Source organism: Herpailurus yagouaroundi, unplaced genomic scaffold (assembly GCF_014898765.1).
Source record: "Herpailurus yagouaroundi ecotype Mexico unplaced genomic scaffold, PumYag 139, whole genome shotgun sequence".
Classification (NCBI taxonomy): domain Eukaryota; kingdom Metazoa; phylum Chordata; class Mammalia; order Carnivora; family Felidae; genus Herpailurus; species Herpailurus yagouaroundi.
Window position 1 is genome coordinate 49,361,898 of NW_024412394.1, and position 21,834 is coordinate 49,383,731.

The 21,834-nt window shown below is 44.6% G+C and overlaps 1 protein-coding gene across 4 annotated transcripts in view; it reads right to left on the reverse strand.

The window, feature by feature from the left end:
• Nucleotides 1–3,707: 3,707 nt before the first annotated feature.
• Nucleotides 3,708–21,834, reverse strand: part of BACH2 (BACH transcriptional regulator 2) — a 356,919-nt gene continuing 338,792 nt past the window's right edge. For all 4 annotated transcript variants that reach the window (XM_040474177.1, XM_040474178.1, XM_040474176.1 and 1 more), the window contains 2 exons: nt 12,445–12,651; nt 3,708–7,877 (listed from right to left, as the gene is read on the reverse strand). In XM_040474177.1, coding sequence (XP_040330111.1) covers nt 7,395–7,877; nt 12,445–12,651 — 690 coding nt within the window. In that variant the 3' untranslated portion in view covers nt 3,708–7,394. The remainder of the gene's footprint in view (nt 7,878–12,444; nt 12,652–21,834) is intronic.

The following is a 21,834-nucleotide window of genomic DNA, read 5'->3' on the forward strand; positions in this document are numbered from 1 at the left end:
CACTATCACAAGCTGATGTCAAACATCAAGTACAGTCTTGCTAGTGCATCCTAATTGAGGGGGTAGGGGTGACGGTCTGGAGAAGTAGAACTGTTTGAAAGAAGAGCCTAGTTATTTACAAGCAGATACAACAAAACTGTTGGCAGGGACTGGTATAGGGGTAGCCAATCTGAGAATCCTCATTGTACCCTGGAAGTAGATATGAATCCCTTCAAAGGTGCACATTCAAAGGAAAGGAAATAATGGCTGTTGCCCATTTGGGGCAGGATGGTGTTTAAATGCTTCCCTTCTGCAACACACAATAGCTTTTTAATTCTATTTCCAACTATGATGGTCATTCCTGCCACAAGTGCAAACATCAGGGTCAAAGGTACAAGTGGCCATCAGTTCTAAATGACCATGTTTTAAGTTTATTTATTTATTTATTTTTAGAGGTGGGGGAGAGGCAGAGAGAGAGGGAGAGAGAATCCCAAGCAAGCTCCATGCTGTCACAGTGAATCCCGACATGGGGTTTGATCTCAAGAACCATGAGATCATGACCTGAGCTGAAATCAAGAGTCGGAGGCTTAACTGACGGAGACATCCAGGCGCCGCTTAATGACCAGGTTTTCTTAACCAAATTTTGAGACAAAGATTCACCTGCTTTTTCTAGAATGGATTAAATAACTTCATGTCTTCATGCAAATAACTATATTTTACCTTTCACACCTAAAATGTTATAACTGTGTTGTTTTCAGAACAGCACACATTTGCTAACCCCATTATATGCTCCCTGGAATCCCTTCCTCCTTGTCTCAGTAGGGTGCCCAGGGAGTAGAATTCAGTAACCTTAAATTTCAGTTTTCCCATCTGGTGGATGGGGCAAGGCCATGTACTTCCTGAAGCTCAGATCTCAGCAGCACGGCGCTCTTCAGACATCATGAGAACGTATTATTTATGGCCTGACAGCTTAGCCAGAACACGTGAGGCCAGCGTCGCTCATGGTCATCTGGCCTGCCCTCCATTCAATACCTTGCTTTCTGTTTATATCAAAATCCAAGATTCAAAATGATCAGATATACTTTTCTAGTTGTAATGTATTTACTCCCTTAACCACAATTCTAAACTCCCTGTCTTGCTAATCATTGTATCTTGGTGTTGGTTTAATGCCCCTTTCTCTTGGCTGACTTTCATTTAGCTTTTTCTTTTAAAATAAACCTATTATTTTGAGATCCTTGTAGATTCACATGCCCTTGTAGGAAACAATACCCTTCACCCAGCCTCCCTCCAGTGGTGACATTTTGCATAGCTACCCACAACATCAAAACCAGGAAATTGCATTTAATGCCTATTATCTACTCTCACAGGCACTGGGGATCTGAGGAGTCACTTTAGCAGTATCACATGTTTTAGATTTCTAATCATATTAATCAGGTAGCAGGTAAAGGTCCAAACTAGAGGAAGTCACATGGCTTCTCTGGGAGAAAAGATTTCCTAAGGCCTCCAGCCCTGTGATCTGTAACAGGGTTCAGGGGCAGAGAAAGCCAGCCTACAATGCATAATGATATGTCTTTATTTCATCAACAGAAATGGTGTCGAGACAAAATTCAGTTAACACTAGCAATTCAACTGAGTGAAATTTTTTTTTTTTGCACAATAGTGTATTTACAATGAGTAAATGAAGTTTCAATTCATTAGTTCATAGCAATGCTTTTTTTTCCCCAAAAAAGGTAAAAATTCTTAGTTACAGAGAATAAGCATCAACAGCCATTTCATTTTTACAGTAAAAACCACAACAAAAACCACAATCACTTAGAAAAAAAAAGACAAGCCTAAGAACTAGTACAATAAAATGATGCATTGAATTAAGTTACATTAATCGCATAGAATCTGTGTAAAAAGTATGTAGAAAAACACCTGATGTAACCTGTTACAGTCGTTGAGCAGTTATGAGAGGTACAGAGGGTTATACAGGTAGATATGTGTGAAACTGTCCGTATTGTTCGACCTGGGGAGGAAGAGAAGAAGGGCTGTGGCCCCTTGCATACACTGAGAAGACCCTGTTTTGAATATGGCCTCTGGAGTTTGTAAGGCATATATTAGAGGTGCACTTGTATCAGACTGGTTCTGGAACAAATTCTCCCAGGCCCTTTTGGCCTCACAAGCAAAGGTGGTGCTTGCCTTGAACGGCTGTGTCTAACCAGAGCCCAAAGTTCCCAAGTGCATTTGGAAGGTTCCTGTTCACTCACTAGAAGTGGCGGGTCTCTTGTGTCAGAGTGTGAATGACGGCATCCCAGCATTCACACGCACCCAATGCATCGTTAGGACCAGGTGGAGGTCACCCCTCTGCCTGCAGACATGTTTTGGTAGGAGACTTAGCATCATTGGTAGGAAAAACCCTCTTTGTCCAAGTCCCTTCCCTCTTTCCTCATCTACGTGTCCATTAACCCCCCCAGGAACACTTGGCACTGAATGGATGGTCTTGGTGCACTTCTGCTTCTAAGGAGGGCCACTGTTTTATCTGAGGTCAGTAAACTGGAATGAAGTGAAAGTCAGAGTTGTTTAGCCATTGCTTGATAGCGAGACGCATGCACCATGTCACAACATCAAACCAAAGCTACAAAGTGGGGCCTCTGCAACCAAGGGGTATTCTTCACAGAACGGCAGCGTCATTTTCATATTGTGATTAAAATGCGTGGATATTCACTGGATATAAATATCACCTCCCAGGGTGGAGTGTAGGAAAATACTATACACTTCCTTTTCTTCACAAGAAATGTGTTTGCACCGTCAGTTGAATAATTTATCCTCAATTTGCCACGATAGGTCCTTTCTATGTACAAATACTATCTGCACACACTATTTGTGCACAAATATATTCTATTCTACAGCATCAGTCCTTGATGCTTGGGTCAGGAGATGGCTCGGGCGGTACTGGAAACATACAGCTTGAACACAGATTGCCTCTATGCACACAGACTTCCTGCACGAAAACCAACTCCACATAGGGCACGGCACTGTGGACTGACTCGCCAAAAACTGCACCTACAACAAGATCCTCAATTTTGGGAAGAGATACTAACTCATGATAGAGTGAACAGCTTTATTCCTTAAAAAAAAAAAAAAAAAAAATTCTGTCCCTCAGTCTATTTACAGTAATTTGAGGACAAAACTTGATTCTTGCTCCCTTCCAGGTCTGCGACTCCTTCAAGACTGTAAGCGGTAGGGGAGCAGATTGAAGTCATTTATTAAGCAGCTGCTAGTTTAAATGGGGTGTAATGTAGAGGTCCAGCTAAGTGGGGTCTGAAAGCGCTTCGCAGGCCTTACTCGCTCTGAGAGGGTTCTGCTACCACAGGGTGTGGAGCGGCCCATAGGGACGGGACTTTGCAGTTTCTTAAAAGGTGTATACTTTATACACCTTTGTTTCTTCTTTAACGGCAATCATAAAATATTAAAAGAGAAAGTGTAGGTATAGATCTTTTTTTTTCTTAGAAGATTTTTTTAAGTAATCTCTACACCCAACACGGGGCTTAAACTTACAACCCCGAGATCAAGAGTCGCATGCTTTACTGACTGAGCCAGCCAGGCGCTCCTAGACCTCTTGATAATAGCTTTGAACTTCACATTGTGCCCACTCGATGTCTGGCGGTTCTGTCATGCAAGTCCTAGAGCTGGTCCCTGGCCTCCTTTTTAAGGAGAAGTGGCAGCTGGCATTCTAATCACTAACCTTTTTTTTTTACTTCCTCAGGAAAGCAATACAAGGATTAAATCCAAAGTCATAGTGCATCTTAAAAGCAGCATACTTTTAGAAAGACAGTTAATAAATTACTTGTACAATATACAAAATAATGTTTTATACTGCAGCATCACCTCTGACGCCTGAGTCATTGGTAGGGAACCCGGAATAGAAATAGCAGGATGGCCTAGTAAGTTTGACAGCTCTTTTGTTTTGTTTTCGCAACTGTTTTGTTCCAGAATCAGTATGTAATGAAGTTTGATTTTATTCAAGGCACCCCCAGATAACGCAGAGAAACAAACACATACAGCAAAGCACTCACCTGCCCAAAGCCTGACCAACCTGAATGAAGTGAGGTTGTCTGGACATACAAGTAGAACAAAGGTGGATCCAAGGGGAGGACTAGATCCAGGCGGATGTTAACCAGCCACAGGGCCACCTCCACTGTTCCTGCCCCAACGGCTCACGCCTACGTTTTTGGAGACCCAACTCGGCTGTGGCAGGGATCCTCCTAAGCAGGCCATGGCAGCAGGGTCCTTTATTTTTGTAAGGAAGGACCCTTAAAAGCACAATTAAATGCCACCATGCTGTGCAAACACTGTTCTTTGCTATTAACTTGCTTTTCTTTTTCATAAAAGACATGGGCCTCACTAAGGGATCCCAGGGAAAGGAGACAGGCTGGTTCTTAAAACTCCACTTGAGGCAATTTGGATTCTGGTCCCCAACTAGTCCTCCCTTTGAATCAACCCAGAAACAATTTGGATGAACACATGGTTCAGGGTAGTAAAAGACAAGACAAGTCACAAAGACAATTGCACAAAGCCAGTCACTGTTTATGGTACATAGTGAACAAAATCATAACAACCTGTTAAAAATCTCTAAGAAATGGAAAGACAGTTTTCCAAGCAGTGTTTTTAACCAGTCCCATTGTAGGGGTTTGACTGGGGAAGGGGGAGAAAAGCGAGGCGGGGGTGGGTGGAAGGAGGATGTGGGCTGAGTTAGGGTGGAGGGAAATAAGGAGACCCCTCCCCACCTGGAAATGGCCGTGGCACAGGTGTGTGTGTACGGACCAAACAACAGACAGCGGGGAGACTGATGGAATGTGGTCAAGACTACCAGTTGCACATGAGTTGTCGCCAGGGTAAGTCATGCCAGCGAGCTTGTTTGGACCTGGTTATGATACTAGCAGAAAACATTCGTTTTTCAAAAGAAGAGGAGGTCACTTAAAAAAGGCAACATGAGAGTTAAACAATACTGTTGGCTGACTCCTCCACCATTAACACCTGTGGATGTATATCACCTGTGATGTATCACATGATTCACATTGAATTTAAATTCCAGCTGTCACCAGTTTTCCACAAAGGCAAACCCCACGGTGAAGCACAGAACCGTTCCACTAGGCCAAGAAATTCCAACAACCATAATAAAAATGGCAGCTCCAACGCTGAGCTTTACCAAAATCTGACTCAGACTAGCACACACACATACACACGCACACGAGAAAAAACAAAAACCCAGAGGCAGGTTTTAAAAGCGGAACTATTTTAAAAGAAAAGCCTTTTTTTTTTTTTATCCTACCGCATGAACCAACAAATTTCTGGCATTCATACATATTTAAACATTTAGCGCTAATATTTGTACAGAAAAGAGTTAATAATACTAAAACATATGTTACTATGATTTCACTTTTCGCCTACGTCATATACTAATTTCCCCTTTTACATGCAGCTTTAATATTGTCCAAACAATGGCACAAATAAAGAAACAAAGTCAACCATCTAGTCCCCACTGCCCACCACCCCATCCCCACATCAAACCTTTCAGGACTCTACCTGCAGCCAGGCTGGAGGGCCGACCGGAGGGAGGGAGCGGATTCCTCCTCCTCTTAGGCTGGCGGCAGGGTCTTGGGCACATCTTCCTGTAAACGTGGCCAGGGGCCAGCACGCCCCCAGAGCCAAGGGAAGCTGCTCTCTGTGGGTTGCAAGCCAACCAGTTTTGCAGCAAGAGAAGAAAATTATCATCAGGTGAGGGTAGGTGTGTGTGTGGTGGGGGAAGGGGATAGGGAGGGCTCCTTGGCCATACTGTATCCAAAGCCTCAGAATGAAATCTGCCTTTGGACAAGAGACGAGCAGAAAAACCTCAGAATTCAACTCAAAGCATTTGGAGAAGGGAGGGAGAAAGAAATGCTTTTGCCTGTATTAGGGACAGACCCCAGGCTTACATGTGCCCTGCTCTCTCCTACTCTGGGTGAACTGCATTAACCCAGGACGCCTGGCACTGTGATTCAAACCCACTCAGGTGAGATGTCCTGGGAGCTGGGGCCTGGGCAAGGGAGTGGGGTGGCTGATCAGACAAATCCTTCCAAGAAATTCCTCCTGCACTGCACTTTCACGGGCAGGCAGGAGCCTGAGGATGGGTTGAAATGAATGGGACTTGCCCCCTGGGTGAGAAAATAGTTCTAACTTGATTTTTAGGAGCCAATGCCTGCTGAGTTCTGGTACAAAATCATGGGTTCCTGCTGTTTGGATGCACTTTTGAGTGGACGTCCAAACTCTCCCCACTTAGGAGTCTGAACATCCAGCATCAACTCTGAACTCTCTGCATTTAAACTTTGCTTCTGGGAAAGGTGGGGAGGAGGTGAAATATAAAAATATTCAAGCAGATTATTGTCTACACATCCTAGGATGAATTCATTATTTGGCAAGATTATTTTTCCTACATAATTATCACCTGAGTGCTTTTTAATTAGCTAAAATGTCTTACTTTTAAACTAAAAGCAAAGAATATACAGTATACTCGAGTTATACCGAAGTTAACAACTTCATTTAAGAAAATAGGTTTGACCCAAAACTCAGTGCAAGTGGCAAAGTTGACCATGACTGTACAGTATCTGCAAGAAAAACAAAAACAAAAAAACAACCCACAACACTCAGATGACACCATCTGACGGTGCCCAAAGCAAACCAAACAAACAAAAAAAGGGTCTGAAATAAAGCCTCAAAAGAAGTTTCCAACATTGAATTCTGTTCCATAAATAAGTACAAATTGAAATTGAACTGTGAAGCAAGAAAAGTGACCATGTTAACAGTTACCAAACTAGTTCTAGCATCGGAGACAAAAGAAGAGGAATGTTGGAACCTGTTTATAAATGAGAAATGAAGTTTTCCAGTTTTAGGATGAGAAAATTGAGGCATGCAGGACTTTTGCATATGGATATATATATATCTTATATATATATTATATATATAATATGTACAGTCTAGCTATAAAACTTTGATGTGTATAGAAGCTGTCTTCAATGAAAAAAATTGAACATTCAGAAGAAATTCCTGAGATAGGGTTTGTGACATGGGCCACTGAGAAAAAAAATCCGTGGTTGGGTCCTAGAGGTGTTCTAGTCTATCCCTGTTGAGACTGAAATTAACCCACAGACAGGCAGCGTCAGCACCGCCCGTCTTTCCTCGCCTGAGCAAGGGGTAGCACCATTGTGAAGGGAACTGTATATCACTCCCGCTTGAAGAGAGGAGGGAATACTCAGAAACAGTATTGCTGCTAAGAACGCTGTAGTGTGCACCAAATTCCTTCTCGGTTCTTCCAGACAACAGATGAGCAGCACCACAGGCTGACCGGAGAACACCTGGGTGGGAGAGGCTTGAGAACTGGGAGGCAGGCCGCGTCACTAGGTGTAATCTTTCCTGGGCTGTTCGTCGGTCGTACACTTATCGGTCATCTCCTGGCAGAAATCCACGGTCACCGTCTGGCTCCTGGATTCAAGAGGAGGCCCTCTCTCCGAGAAGGTTCCGGGGTCAGCGCCTTCCGGCCTCCTCCCGGAAGTACAGTTTTCCGAGGTGTTGCCAGGCACCCAGGGGGGCCCGGGGGGAGCCGCTCCCGGCTCCAGGCAGCAGGGGGCGGTTTCCCCCACCGCGCACTGGGAGGCGGCCAGGTTCTGCTCCACGCTCAAGGGCGCAGGGTTAATACTGGAGGCTGCGGGGAGGCCCACGGGTCTGAGGACGGGGCAGTACCGGTGCAGGGCCTGGATCTGCTCGGGGCTCTGGATGTCGCGGCACACTTCCTGGGAAAGGCAGGAGAAGTTGTCCAGCAGCTCCCCCATGCAGGCTTTCAGCTGGTTCCTCTCTGACAACAGCTTCTCTTTCTCACACACCTGGACAGCAGAGAGAAGAGAGGGGGCCTGATCAAGCCTGAACGGGAGGACAGAAGCCCGGTTTCTGGGCTTTTTTTTTTTTTGAGACTTTTATTTTTTAAAATAACTTTTATTTTTGCATTTGGCATTGCAGTGTAACTTGTGAATGGCTAGGCCAGGACCTAGGCACCTACAAAATGTATATTTAAGGAGCCCGGGCTCAAGTATCCTATCGGAGCAGCCTATCCAGATGTCCAGATGTGCTGGAAAGCCTCACACCTTCCCTGTGGCAGCTCTTCATCCCTCTCTGGGGTCTGTCCAAGTGGCCAGCAAAATCACCACCAACCAGAAAACTACAGGGAGTCAAAGTTCTGGTTTCCTGGATTTGGGGGTTTTTAGAGAATCATTTGGAAAACCCTCAGCCCCAAACTTTGGAGTTAAAAAAAATCTCCCCCAAATGTGTTAGGTTTGCCATTTCTGAAGGTCAGAAATGGCCAATTCCAACTTTATGACATTTTGGAAGAAGGCAAAGCTATGGAGATGGTAAAAAGGCCAGTGGTTGCCAGGGGCTGGGGGAGGGAGAAGGATGAACGGGTGAAGCACAGAGGATTTTTAGGGCAGTGATTTTACTCAATGATATAGTCATGGTGGATACATTTGTCCCAATCTATAGAATATACAACACCAAGAATGAGTCCTGATGTAAATTATGGACTTGGGTGATTATGATGTGTCAAAATAGGTTCCTCAATTGTAACAAATGCACTACTCTGGTGGGAGATGTTGATAAGGAGGGCTGGTGGTGATGAGTGTATAGGGGCAGGGGGCAGGAGCATTCAATTGTGCTGTGAACCAAAAACTTCTCTAAAAAGGAAAGTCTCATAAAAAAAAAAACTGATGAAAAATCAACGAAAATCAACCATTGGCAATTTCATACGGTTCCATCAAACAACAGGCCTTCTGGCCTTTGCAGCATACAGACTGAACACAACAGATCCTCTTTAGTACAGGTGGGGACTGTGACATGGGAAGGGCAGACAGAGGCGTGGTGACTGAGCCCTAGCAGACTAGCCCATGGTTCTGAGATGCTGTCCTCAAAGAAAATCCCACACAAGCTCTTGTGTTACTAAAATTCATCATCCCATCAGAGAGATGAATTTCACCACCAGAGGGGAGACTGGTTAAAGTTTCACCCGAACTATCTGCGTGAGGAGAGAAGATGCAAAGGTTCCAGGAGGCACACACAGTGAAAGAGATGAGGAAACTGGACATCACCACCAGATGGGAGAGAAAATGGAAGGCGGGGGGGGGGGGGGGAGTGAGAGAGAGAGAAAGCAGGGGAGAGAAGCAAACATACAACACGGGGGCTCTGACATGGGAGCTGTACGTGCTGTAGCATGAATGCAATCTGGCAGGCAGCGTGGGCATGTGTATAGGAGACAGAGATTTACACGGGGAAAGGGCACCTGCTAAAATATTTATAAATTTATCAAGAAAACATGTTTTAAAAATGAAAAATAAACAGATGTACCAGTGCAAGTTGAGAGAAATACATTATGCAAGTTTGCAAAAGCTGAGTGGCGTGCCGGAGGCAGCATGGCGGTGGGGAGTGGGGGAGACTGGCAGGGCAGACTGGCCTGCCCCTGCCTGCCAGTGCCGTACCTGCCACCCAGACTAGGTGAGCAGGCACGACCCCGCAGTTAGAGGGTGCCGGATAGGAAACAGAACATCCAGGAAGTCTCTTCGTGGAAAATATCTTACATTTGTGGCTGTGCAACCTGGACAGCCAGGAAGACCTGGAGGTCTGCAAAGTGGGAGGCAACACCACCCAGCCCCAGGAGGAGTGTCTCAGTCTCGATCCTGCCACATCATATTGGCCAAGCCACCAACCCCCTACTAATCTGCAAAATGTTCTGGGCCACTTTTAAGGGGAAGAAAATGAAATGCTGCTGTGACCGTGTTTTGGCTCTTCGCAGGAAAGGCAGTATAAATCAAGGCCCTGGTTACAAGCGTGAAGCTCTAAGTCACAGATATACAGTGATGAGCACAGGAAACTCTCATGCGGCAGCAAAATGTAGCATATTATTTAAGAAGTAGCCAAAAATGTGGGAGGAGAAGTAGGAGGTGCCCTCTCCATTTTTCAACTGAACAGTATTAAGCAAAGTGCTTTAGGTATCTGCCTGGTGTGTGGCTTAGACTTTATTGTTTGCTCGGTATTACACAAGTACATGGAAGGACAGAACTCTAATTACAAAAATCAGGTGTTTCTCAAACATGGGTGATGAGACTCATTCTACACAGGGCTGAATGATCATGGACATATGCCCAATGTCCTGATAAGTTGTACTGAGCAGGCTCAGCCTTGCCTGGGTCCCTCCCTAAGCCCAGTAGGCTTTCAGAAGACCCATATTCACCACCAACAATGTCTTGCCCCCTTATGTGGCTTAAATACAATTTTTTGTTGTTGTTAAAGCAACATTCAAGAAAAGTTTGAAAGAAAGAAGGAATTCATAATTCCACAATCTGGTCACAATTTCAAAGAAATTTCAGGGCAATAGACATTTCCTGAAGGCTTCACCGGGCCTGCACTGGAGACTGAGAGGTGATCCAGTCACTGTCCTTGTTGTGAGGAACCTACCACCTAGGGTGGGGGGCTGGGGAGACAGACACACACAGACGACGCAAGACTGCGGTGATAAGCATGAAGCCAGAGGTCAGATCAGGGCTCCAGGGTGAGTGCCCAGCCTCAGCTTGGACTCAGGGAAGGGGTTTCCTAGACACGTGGCAGTAATGTGAGTCTCAAAGGATGAAGGATGAAATTACAGAAGAAAATGGTCGAGAAACGTCCAAGGTAGAGGGGAGACAGCAGAGGCACAAACACGGAAGTACGAGCATAGATGGCAGGAAGTGTGAAGAGCTTGATTTTATTAGGGGTCAAGTTCAAGGATAGGAGTGGAAGGTGATGCTGGAGATAGTTACAGACTGAACCTTGGAAAGCACCAATGTCTTGCTAAGAAGCTTGAGCTTTATTTTGTAGGTGACTTAACCACTGCACATGAGTAAATTTCCCCTGCTTGGTGGGAGTTAATTTATTTATTTTATTTTATTATTTATTTTAAAGTTTATTTATTTATTTGAGGGGCACCTGGCTGGCTCCGTCGGTTAAGTGTCTGACTTCAGCTCAGGTCATGATCTCATGGTTTGCAAATTCGAGCCCCATGTCAGGCTCTGGGCTGACAGCTCAGAACCTGGAGCCTGCTTCGGATTCTGTGTCTCCCTCTATCCCCGCCCTTCCCCCACTCATGCTCTGTCTCTCCCTCAAAAATAAATAAAACATTAAAAAAAATTTATTTGAGAGAAAGAGAATGTGCACAATAGTGGGGGAGGGGCAGAGAGACAGAGAGAGAATCCCACGTAGGTTCCACATGGTCAGCGTGGAGCCTGACGAGGGGCTTGAATTCATGAATTGTGAGATAATGACCTCAGCCAAAACCAAGAGTCGGATGCTTAACTGACTAAGCCACCCAGGCACCCTGGGCGTTAATTTAAAAAAGAGAGAAAAAATACCCTGAAGTCCTTGATAACAGGTCAATATTTATTTATGCTTTTCAAATGTCTTATCTTGTTCTGAGGTTCTCATTGGGACAGTGGCTTACCATGAGACAGAGGATTACTGTGTATAGAGTCTGAGGATCCACACTTAGATCATAACCACATCATGTGGTCTCTCTCTTCCTTAGCTTGACACAGGCACAGTACCTAAGATGTTTCCAGTATTTGGCCAGCTGAAAGGTCCAGCTAAATGAGGTTGCACTGGTTGCCTTCAAAGCTACAGTAAGGAGCCAGAGGCCACCTGGAGTTACCTCCTGAAGCTTACGCTTGCTTACAAAGGAGAAGGGGGCACAGAGCTCCCAGTGAGGGGAGCCTGGGAGATGGGAGCTTGTTCCCTGAGATAAAATAGTCTCAGGCACAGGGAAGAGGTGCCAGCCACTTGGAGGCAGAATCACAAAATCAAGGACCCTGGGACTGCGAGGGGCTTCAGGAGATCATGTGGTGTCCTGTCTGGATTCTACACTCTTCTGTGCGAGGCAGGAGAAAGCAGTGGTGTCTAGATTTGGAATCAGACAACAGGGTTTGCGTTCAAGTTCTGCCACATAGTGGAGAGTGAGCACACTTCTCTGCGCCCCTCTCCTCCTCTGTAACTGGAGATAAAATAGCACCTAAGTCATTGGGTTGATGTGAAGATTAAATGTGATCATTTGCAAAAATAGTTGAGAATAATACCTGGCCCACACATGCATGCAATAAATGTTAGTGACCAGTCCATGCTGAATGGAAAAAAAGAAAGGACTACCTCTATGTGTATGGCTGAAGGACATAAAATACTGAAACATGATTATAGCTCTGCACAGACACACACAACTGCAGATAGAAAGCTATTCTTTTTTGTTGAGAAACTTGCTTAAAAATAAACCCAAACTTCCCCAAATTGTGATCCTTCTCTCCACTTCTCCAGCCTTCACTTCTGCAATTCTGCACCAGTCCTTGTCACTCCGGGTTGCTGATAGCAGTGAACGGGTCGACTCACCAATTTGCGGATTTCACATTCTAAATTCTGAATACAGTCCAGTTTCCTCTTGCGGCAGCGCTGGGCCGCGATGCGGTTCTTGCTGCGCCGTCGGACGTCGTGAATGAACTCTAACTGTTCTGAGGTTAGCTTGTGCATCTTAATCATCATCTGGAAATCATTCCTTGGAAGATCTGTGATTTGATCTACAGGAAAGGGAAGTTTGACCTGAAACCGAGAACAGCAGAATATGATTATGGTAACTGTATTTTAGTTTGAATTCCAGCTGGCGGAACATCAAAAAAATGGTCAAACCTCCTTTTTAAGAGGACCAAATAGTATGGAAACTACTCAAAGTAAGCAGTGATTAATTATTTCTTGTTTCAAATATAAGTAAGATGTAATATTTAGAGTCAAACAGCACGTGAACACACAAATTATAATGTGGTTATTGTTCCTGAGGTTCTTGAAACAAACAGCACGGAAGATACCGGAAAATGTGTACTTTTTCACTGCTACAGCAATTTTACGAAAGACTCTACAGTCAGTTGAAACCTACTTCCATTGAGCCTCAGCTCAATAAAATAACAATCTACAGACAGATATCATTGAAGGAATTATCTAAAACATTTGAATGAGGACAGCATCACACACGTCAAAGATGCTGGGAAGATGAAACAACCAGTGTGGTTTTTCGGTTATAACAGCATAAGGAGGTACAGCGAGGGAACTCAGATGGGCTCCACCCTGGTGGACTAGAGTTCAAACCTGGGCTTTAGTCTTTCTACCAGCCATGAGACCTCAGGCTAGTTACCTTACTTCTCTGAGTCTCAATTTCCTCATTTTAAAGTGGGGCATGCTTTTGAGCTGCCCAAGGCTATACCAATTTGGGCCCTTTGGCCATTTTCCAAAAATTTAATGGTCATTCCATCTCACATTCTCTTTCACAGCATGTTGACCTTCCTCTATCAAGAGGCGGGATGCGTGTTCCTGCCTCTTGATCACCACAATGCAGCCGGAGTAACAGTGTGTGGCTTGAGGCTAGGTCATAAAAGGAGCTGCGGCTTCCTCCTAGGCTTCTTAGACTGCTTTCTCCAGAGGAAACCAGCTGCCATGCCTAAAAGACTCTCAAGCCACCCTGTGGAGGGCCCAGGCCCATGTGGAGAAGAATGGAGGTCTCCAGCCAACAACCAGCATTGCCTTGTCGGTCACGTGGGTGAACCACCCAGGATGTGATTTCTCTAGGCCCCCAGGAACCTTCAGATATGGAAGCCCCAGCCACAGACTTCAGCCTCATGAGGTATCCCAAATTAGAAGTGCTCAGATGGGCCACTCCTGAGTTCCTGACCCACGAAAACGGTGAGAGAAGCTAAATGATTTAAGCCAAGGAGTCTGGGGGTGGTTTGTTACGCAGATAACTGATGCAGATACTGTCGGTAGCAAGATTCCAACTTCTAAACTCTTGACAAACAAAGGCAAATAAGCATTATATAAGGAGAGGACATGAGTCTCTGGAGGAATGGATCTGTGTCCTCCTTATATTCTGTTAAATGCACAGGCTTGAATCTTCCAACAGCTTACCACTACCCTCTCCGAGATTCTTACTCATGGTGCAGGGATGTTAGGGTTCATTTCTGGTCCTGTTTCAGAAAAGGAAGGTTGCATGTTGCTTGACCAAGAGACCAAGTATCTCCTCCGGCTCAGATTCACTTAATTCTTGTTCACGTTAGCGTCTGCTTTAGGTGGACCAGCAGATGGCGCTATAAACCTAAACTTTCTACAAAGGGCCAGCCCTGCGCTGTCCAGTGCAAACAAGAGATGTGATTTTTCCATTTCCAGTAGCCACATTAAAGGAAGTAAAAAGAAACATCAGAAATTAATTTTAATAGTATATTGAATTAAGCCCAATAGGCCCAAAATATATTCAACATGTAATTAATATAAACATAATTGAGATATTTCACTTTTTTGGCACTAAATTTTCAAAACTGGAGGCATATTTTGCACTTAACACAATTCAGAACTTGGCACATCTCTAGGGCTCGACAGCCACGTGTGGCGTGTGGCTACTGTGCTGGACGGCACAGCTCTAGAAGGTGGAACAGTCTCGAGTGAACTTGAGTCACCAGAAAAACAGGAGTGAACTTGAGTCACCAGAAAAACAGGAGGGTCAGGGTTTAATTGATCAAAGTAGTTTAGGTTGAAGAAACCAACCCCTCGTTAATATTCAGGAGCTGCAGTGTTATATCTGTGTTGTTCAGGGAAGTGAGACGGAGATCCTTGATTCTGAGCTCAGGCCTTTTCTTTGATTGCATCAGATGCCGGAAGATGAGTCTAGATGCTGGCATTTATGGCTAGTTAATCCCCATGCACAAAGGCGGTCACACTACATGACTTTTCTGTGGCTGGATACAACCGCTTTGTCAGGCTGCTTCAGAACCCTGAGCCTGCCGGACGTGGCATTTGCTGAGGGCTCCCGATGGGGTCCTGATTCAACTTTCGCGTGGTGAACTCTGTGTCCCATGACACCTGTAAAATTTGGGCCCAAGAAAGCAAAATCGCAACAGCTCACATTACACCACTTTCAGCCCAGCCCTGCTCTGACTGCGGAAAGGCAGGCAGCCAGGGAAAGGGCTTTGTCCATGGGTTGTGTTTGCACAGGGCTTATCATGATACGAAGAATGTTTGATTTCCTTTTATATCCTTTGGATAACAAACAGACACTCCAATCCTGGACAGTGCCTGACTCACACCGGGGTCTGCCTGGTGGGGACACGGATGTTTCCACACCAGGCAGAAGCCTTGTTTGCACAGCAGAGGCTGCCGTGCTTCGGGGCCTCGTGGAGTCCCCCCTCTGCTGACACCAAAGCCGGTCTGCTTCTGCTCTAAATCCTGTTTACTTACTTATTTCCAGAAAGAATACGTACCTACAGCTCAGGCCACAGGGAACGTCAAAGGCCTTCTAGACTAAGCGCTACTGTATTTAAAATCATCCAGACAACAAATGTAAAACACCAGGGAAATGGGACAGAGGTTGACAGGAAAAGGGAAAATCAACAATGCTCGTTTCAAAGTCCTTGAAGCAAAAGGTCCTATAGTTTCAGCGGAGCTGTTGCAACTCCGGCTGCTTTTTAAAGAGGTCAAAGGAAAAGAAAATAGCGATAGACCTTCTTCCATGTGGAAAAACAAAAAACAAACAAAAAGCCAAAACCCAAACCCGACCACTCTTGTTTCTTTTTTTTTTTTTTTAATTTTTTTTCAACGTTTATTTATTTTTGGGACAGAGAGAGACACAGCATGAACGGGGGAGGGGCAGAGAGAGAGGGAGACACAGAATCGGAAACAGGCTCCAGGCTCTGAGCCATCAGCCCAGAGCCCAACGCGGGGCTCGAACTCACGAACCACGAGATCGTGACCTGGCTGAAGTTGGACGCTTAACCGACTGCGCCACCCAGGCGCCCCTCTTGTTTCTTTTTAAAAGGCTCTGTTACCCCTCAAGCAAGGGAGATCTTGTGCTGTCTCCCAAGAGGGAGGTCCCCAAGCATTTTGGGAAAGCGCAGTGGTAACTTTGCCACTGATATTTGTTACTTTCGGAGTAGGAAGTAAGTTCCAAGCCAACGGGCATCTTCCCTGGGGATAAAGAGCAGCCACATCCCCTTATGGAGTTGGGAGAATATATTCCACTCTCAAGCGTGCACGCACCAAACACTCCCTGAGTAGGGCTCAAAAGTCAGCTAGTACCACATGGGCTTTGAAGGTTCAGACACTTCGAGAGGGAGGAGGCCCTTCTCCCTTTCTTCTGGCAAATTCTTATGACCCAAATAGGCCCGATAGGGCTTAACATCTTATTTACTGTCCCTCCACACACTTATTCTTCCAGGATTTTATTTTACTTCTGGGCAACAGTTTCATTGTCATTCACTGGACCCTCTGAAACAGTGCATAACACCCACCCTAACAAGAGGAAATGTCCTGCCAGCTTCCACCGCCACTTGTCTGAATGCTCGCTGGCCTGCACTTATTTTCAGCCTATTGCACACACAGGAGGCTAAACATATCAGACATCTGAGGCTAAGCGGGCTGCACAGAAGGGGAGGGGCCCATGGGACTCTGGGTACTGATTTCTCATAGGTGCTGCCCATCTCCACCTCCTACCCGCACTGTGGTTCTCAGGAGAGACTCTGAAAGTCAGGGGCGGTCACTGAGTCAGCGAACCAAGGGCCCAACAGGGCAGCACGGGCCCGTGCTACGGCTTGCATCAGTCTGCTTCTGCTGATTTGCTACTCAGTCCTCTCTGCCCTCTGGAGCACAAGCAGAGGGACAGGACGGAGGACTTCCCAGCCCAACCCCTGCACTGGACTGCTAAGCAGTGACCAGAGTGCAGTCAGACCTTCTGGGGGCTCCAGTTCTCGAGATGTCAGTGAAATGGCGTGCTGCAGTGTGCTGAGGGACCTCTGGCCCCAGGGGCCGGCAAATGTGGGAAAAAGCTATGACATCTAGATGGTAAATAAAACCTAAATCCTCCTCCTCCAGGGCCTGAGCAGGGGAGCTAGGGTCCTGCGGTCCCAGCGCCTCCTCTCGCCCAACAGAAATCAACTGCTCCTCTTTCTTGGTACCGACAACCACCCCGTTCTGTGGCCCAAACCACCATCCCCTTGCTCCCATTTAAACACAAATACCATTAAAAATTACATAAGAAATATAACTTCTTGCAGAAAATTCAAATATGGGACAAAAGAAGAGAAAAGAAATCCCACCTGCAAACAGTGACTGTCTTGCTCCCGGGGACTGCCCTGTGATCTCTGTTTTCCCTGCATCTTTATTACAGGGTTGCAGGCGGACCACAACCACCTCATCTCACCATGCCTCTCAGCACATTTCCCTGGCCTGGAGCTGCTGGGTGCTCATGGGAACTACTGGAGAGGCAGGACAGAGATGCGAAGGTTGTAGGAAAAGCTGAAAACAAGCATTTCCTCTAGAGATCCCAGCCACAGCTGGTTTGTGAATCTTTTTTCCTATCTCCTTTCTTGGTTTTACTACCAGATGTTGGAAATACAAGCTGCAGGAGTCGGATAATACTAACAGTACCCCGAGGCTCAAAGCCTTTAACACCTACGCTCTTACAAGACCCTCAGATCTCTGTACACCGTCAGGGGAGGAGGCAAGATGCCCATTGGGCTGATGATTCAGTGCTGTTGGCAGGGGGACAACCAGATCCATGCTAGGCAGACGCCAGTGACAGAATCTCCCCTCTCGGCTAAGAAATGTTTCCTGAACAATTGTCCTTCCACCCTCTATTCTCATGGTCCAGTTTCCAGAACAAACGCAGGACACCTGGGATTTAGTTGTACTGCAATTAATTAGCTGTGTGACCTCAGGCGAGCCTTTCATTCTCTCTGTCCTAAAGTTCTTTGAGGAGCTGTGAGTGACAGGAAGATAATACATGCCCTACTTAGCTTATAGGATTGCTATGAAGAATCAAATTGGATAATACATGGAGAAAGTGCTATGAAAAGTCTGAGTCGCCTGACAAATATGAGGTATTATTAATTCTGTTTACTAGCCCTATCTTCCTTTGTCACATGGTTTCTTCTTCCAGACATAGAGTATGCTGTGCAATTACAGATGCTAGGAACGTCTTTCTAGACAACACAAAAACATCGTTTTAATTAGAGATACAGCTGACTTCTATGCTGCCTAGCAAGGTTTCTTTTAATTAAGCAGACCAATCACAGGCATTTAAAAAAAGATGCCTGAATCAATGAACCACAAGAATGACTGTAAAAATTTTTACATACAACATACGTCTGGAAGTTGGCATGTGGGTAGAAATGTCAGTGTCAGATACAGGTCTTCCATTCTACTACGTGTCACACACGATTTTTCCCTGCCCCGCAAACTGCATGAAAACAAATGTACACACATTCAACTCTCACACACTTTTATCCCTCTTGAAATGAAACATGTTGATAAAGCAAGTCCAACCAATAAAAACTTTTGGCTACGCAAATAAATTGCCTTTCCAGTGCTTCCTTACCAAAACTTACAAGTAATTAGACATGTGTGTGGTATCAACCCATCTCATGAAGAAGGCTACTACCTGGAAAATGCTTGTGGCTTTTCCATAATTTTCAAATTTTAAAAATGAACCTGTGAACCAAAACAAGATACCATTTCACATCCACTAGAAGGGCTATAATAAAGAAGATGGACAATAACCAAGTGCTGCGGAAAGTGTGGAGAAATAGGAGCCTTCATACACTGTTGGCAGAAATGTAAAATAGTGCATTTACGTTGAAAGACAGTCTGGTAGTTCCTCAGAAGGTTAAACGTGTAGTTATTGTATGATTTAGCAATTCTACTGCTAGGTACATAATGAAGAGAAGTGAAAATATACGTCTGCAAAAAACTTGTACACCAATGCTCACAGTAGCATTATTGATAATGGCCGAAAAGTGGAAACAATCCCAAATGTCCAACGTCGATCAATAGATCAACAAAGTGTGGTATATCCACAGAGTAGATTATTATTCAGCAATAAAAACGAACAAAGCCCTGATACATGATGTACCTATTGGTACATCAATGGCAAGAATGAACCTCGAAAACGTTATGTTCAGTGAAAGAAGTCAGACACAAAAGGCCACATAGTGTAAGATCCCATTGTTATATTCAGAAGAGGCAAATCTACAGAGATAGAAGGCAGATTAGTGGTTGCCTGGGGTTAAAGGGAGGACAATGACGAGTGTCTGCTAATGGGTATAGTGTTTCTTTTTGGGGTGATGAAAATGTCCTGGAATTACAGCGATGATGGTCACAAGCCTTTGTGAATCATTAAAAATCCCTGAATTGTTCATTTTAACAGGGTAGATTTGATGGTGTGTGACTTGTAGCTCAATTAAAATAATGGCCTGGTGTGAGATATACATAAATACAATTTAAACATTATAGAAATACATAGAAATAAAACGTTCCTTATACTCCTTCCCAACTTTGCTTCCTAGTTTTATCTTGTTCTCTACACTGCCTTTTTGTTTTGAGAGAGAGCAAGAGCGTAAGCATAGAAGGGGGAAAGGGAGGGGGTGAGACAGAATCCCAAGCAGGCTCCCTGCGGGGCTCCATCTCACCACCAGGAAATCATGACCTGGGCAGAAATCAAGAGTCAGATGCTTAACCGACTGAACCACCCAGGTGCCCCTATACTGCCTTTTTAATACTATGTAGATTCATGAAGCAAAGTAGGACCTTGTTATACACATTGTTTGGTTACATTTTTAAATATGACCTGTTCATTTTTTCATCATAGAAAATAAGAAAAAAAATTCCCAAACTGACTTTTTAATATAGCACACCCAAAAGTCACAAAGAAAGAGATTGAGAACTTGACTACGTGAAACTCAAAATTTTCTATACGCAAAAAGAATTGCCATAAAAATAGAAAGAAAGAGTAGGAGAAAATATGGGAAGCATGTCTAACAAAAGGTTAATATTCCTGTATTAGGGATTAGGGATCCTATAAATTGGTTTAACGACGAACACCACGAGAGAAAAATGGGCAAATGTGTGAACCGGCAAGTCACAGGAAGGGAAATATAAATGGCACATACCCAGAAGAGAAGAGGTCAACCTCATCAGCGATCATTTTTTGCCAATCGGATCGGCAAAAATTAAAAGGACTGGTAACAGCCAGTACTGGCAAGAACAGGGGGAAAAGGATATTCATAAATTGCTGAAAGATATGTGAATTGCCACAACCTTCTGGGGAAGTAGTTAGGTAGTATTTCACAAATAAAGCACAACCTTTAACCACTTATGGGATTCTAACCGACAAAAATAAAAGCACCACTACTAAATATGTTCACAAAAATGTTTATTGCAGCAATGTTTATAAGAAGGGAAAAAACTGGAAACAACGGAAGCACTGGACTGTCTGTTGGTAGCTGACAGCTGAATAAATTGTGATTTATGGGGCCCATGGATATTAAAGAAGTATGTTTTAACCCTATGTGATTGGCGTAGAGGCGCATACATAGTAGATAGCTCTGTGAGAAAAGCAAGTTGCTGAGTAATTATACAGTAAATGCCATTAAAATAAAACCCCTAGAGACAGGAATATGTGTTTGTATCCTGTTATAGGCACAGAGAAAGCCTGTTAAATTTGGTATGTTAGGGCCTGGGCATGCTGTGTTTGATTATTTCAAAAAAGAAAGTAATTTTAAAAGATGGTGGTTGAGAAAGGACAATGTTGTGCTAATTTGAGCTTTCTTCAAAGCTGGAGACAGAAAGGATGAGAGAAGTCCGTGTCGATGAGACAGCATAACTAGAACACCTTACAGGTTATAAGGAGTGCTAATACTTTTCTTCTGATCTATCATTTTTGGCTCCTTGCAGAGGTGAAGGAAGAGAGGCTGGGAAGGAGCCTGGCCCGTCAGACTGAAGCACTGGACAGGTGGCTGGCCGGAGGTGAGAACTCTTTGTTTGGTTTCTGACTGACGTGTCTCCTTGGGGCTCAACTAGAAGAGAAGTCACCTGGACATCTCACCAGAGCAGATCAGGGCAAAATCAGACCAATAGATGTTGGCCTCTTCTGGATCAGTTCAGTTCAGGAAAACGAGTTACAATCCACATTGCGTATGACAGATCTACCTTCAATGTTATTACTGGGGAACACACTTCCACTGGGGTCAAAGTAACTCCTGGAAGCTAGTTATTAACTCAAAGAGACGCAGTCCTGCTGAGTCCCTGAGACCTAATCTCTATTCTAGGAAAACCAAAATGTCAAATTGGGAAAAACTTTAGCTGTACTCTAACAACCCTGTCTAAAATGCCCTTCTGAGAGGGACTAGATGTGATTCCTGAAATGGCAGTTTTGGTAAAGGTTTCTTCTTTCAGTGTTGAGAAATGCAAATAATCTATTATTATTTTTTGGACAAGTAAAAATAAAAATATTTTTAAGGCGGTGGTATTTTTCTTTTTTTAAAATAAAGTTTATTTATTTTGAGAGAGAGGATAGAGCATGAACGGGGGTGAGGCAGAGAGAGAGAGAGACGGGGAGAGAGAGAATCCCAAGCAGGCTCCACACTGTCAGGGCACAGATCCAGGCAGGGCTTGATCTCGTGAACCATGAGATCATGACCTGAGCTGAGATCAAGAATCAGACACTTAACCAACTGAGCCACCCAAGCGCCACTAGCGGTGGTACTTTTCAAGGGGACACTAATCCTGTTCATGATATTTTATAGGTTGAATGAATCATCCTTTTGATTGATTCATTTAGAGCTGAGAAGTTCTAAAGGCAGACAAGTGATGTGGCCCAAACACACAGGAAAAATACATGTGCTCTTGTTGGTGGCATTTGATTTGAAGAAGTGACTTTAAACTCTCTTTTGGGACATGAGAGAGACAAAAGGA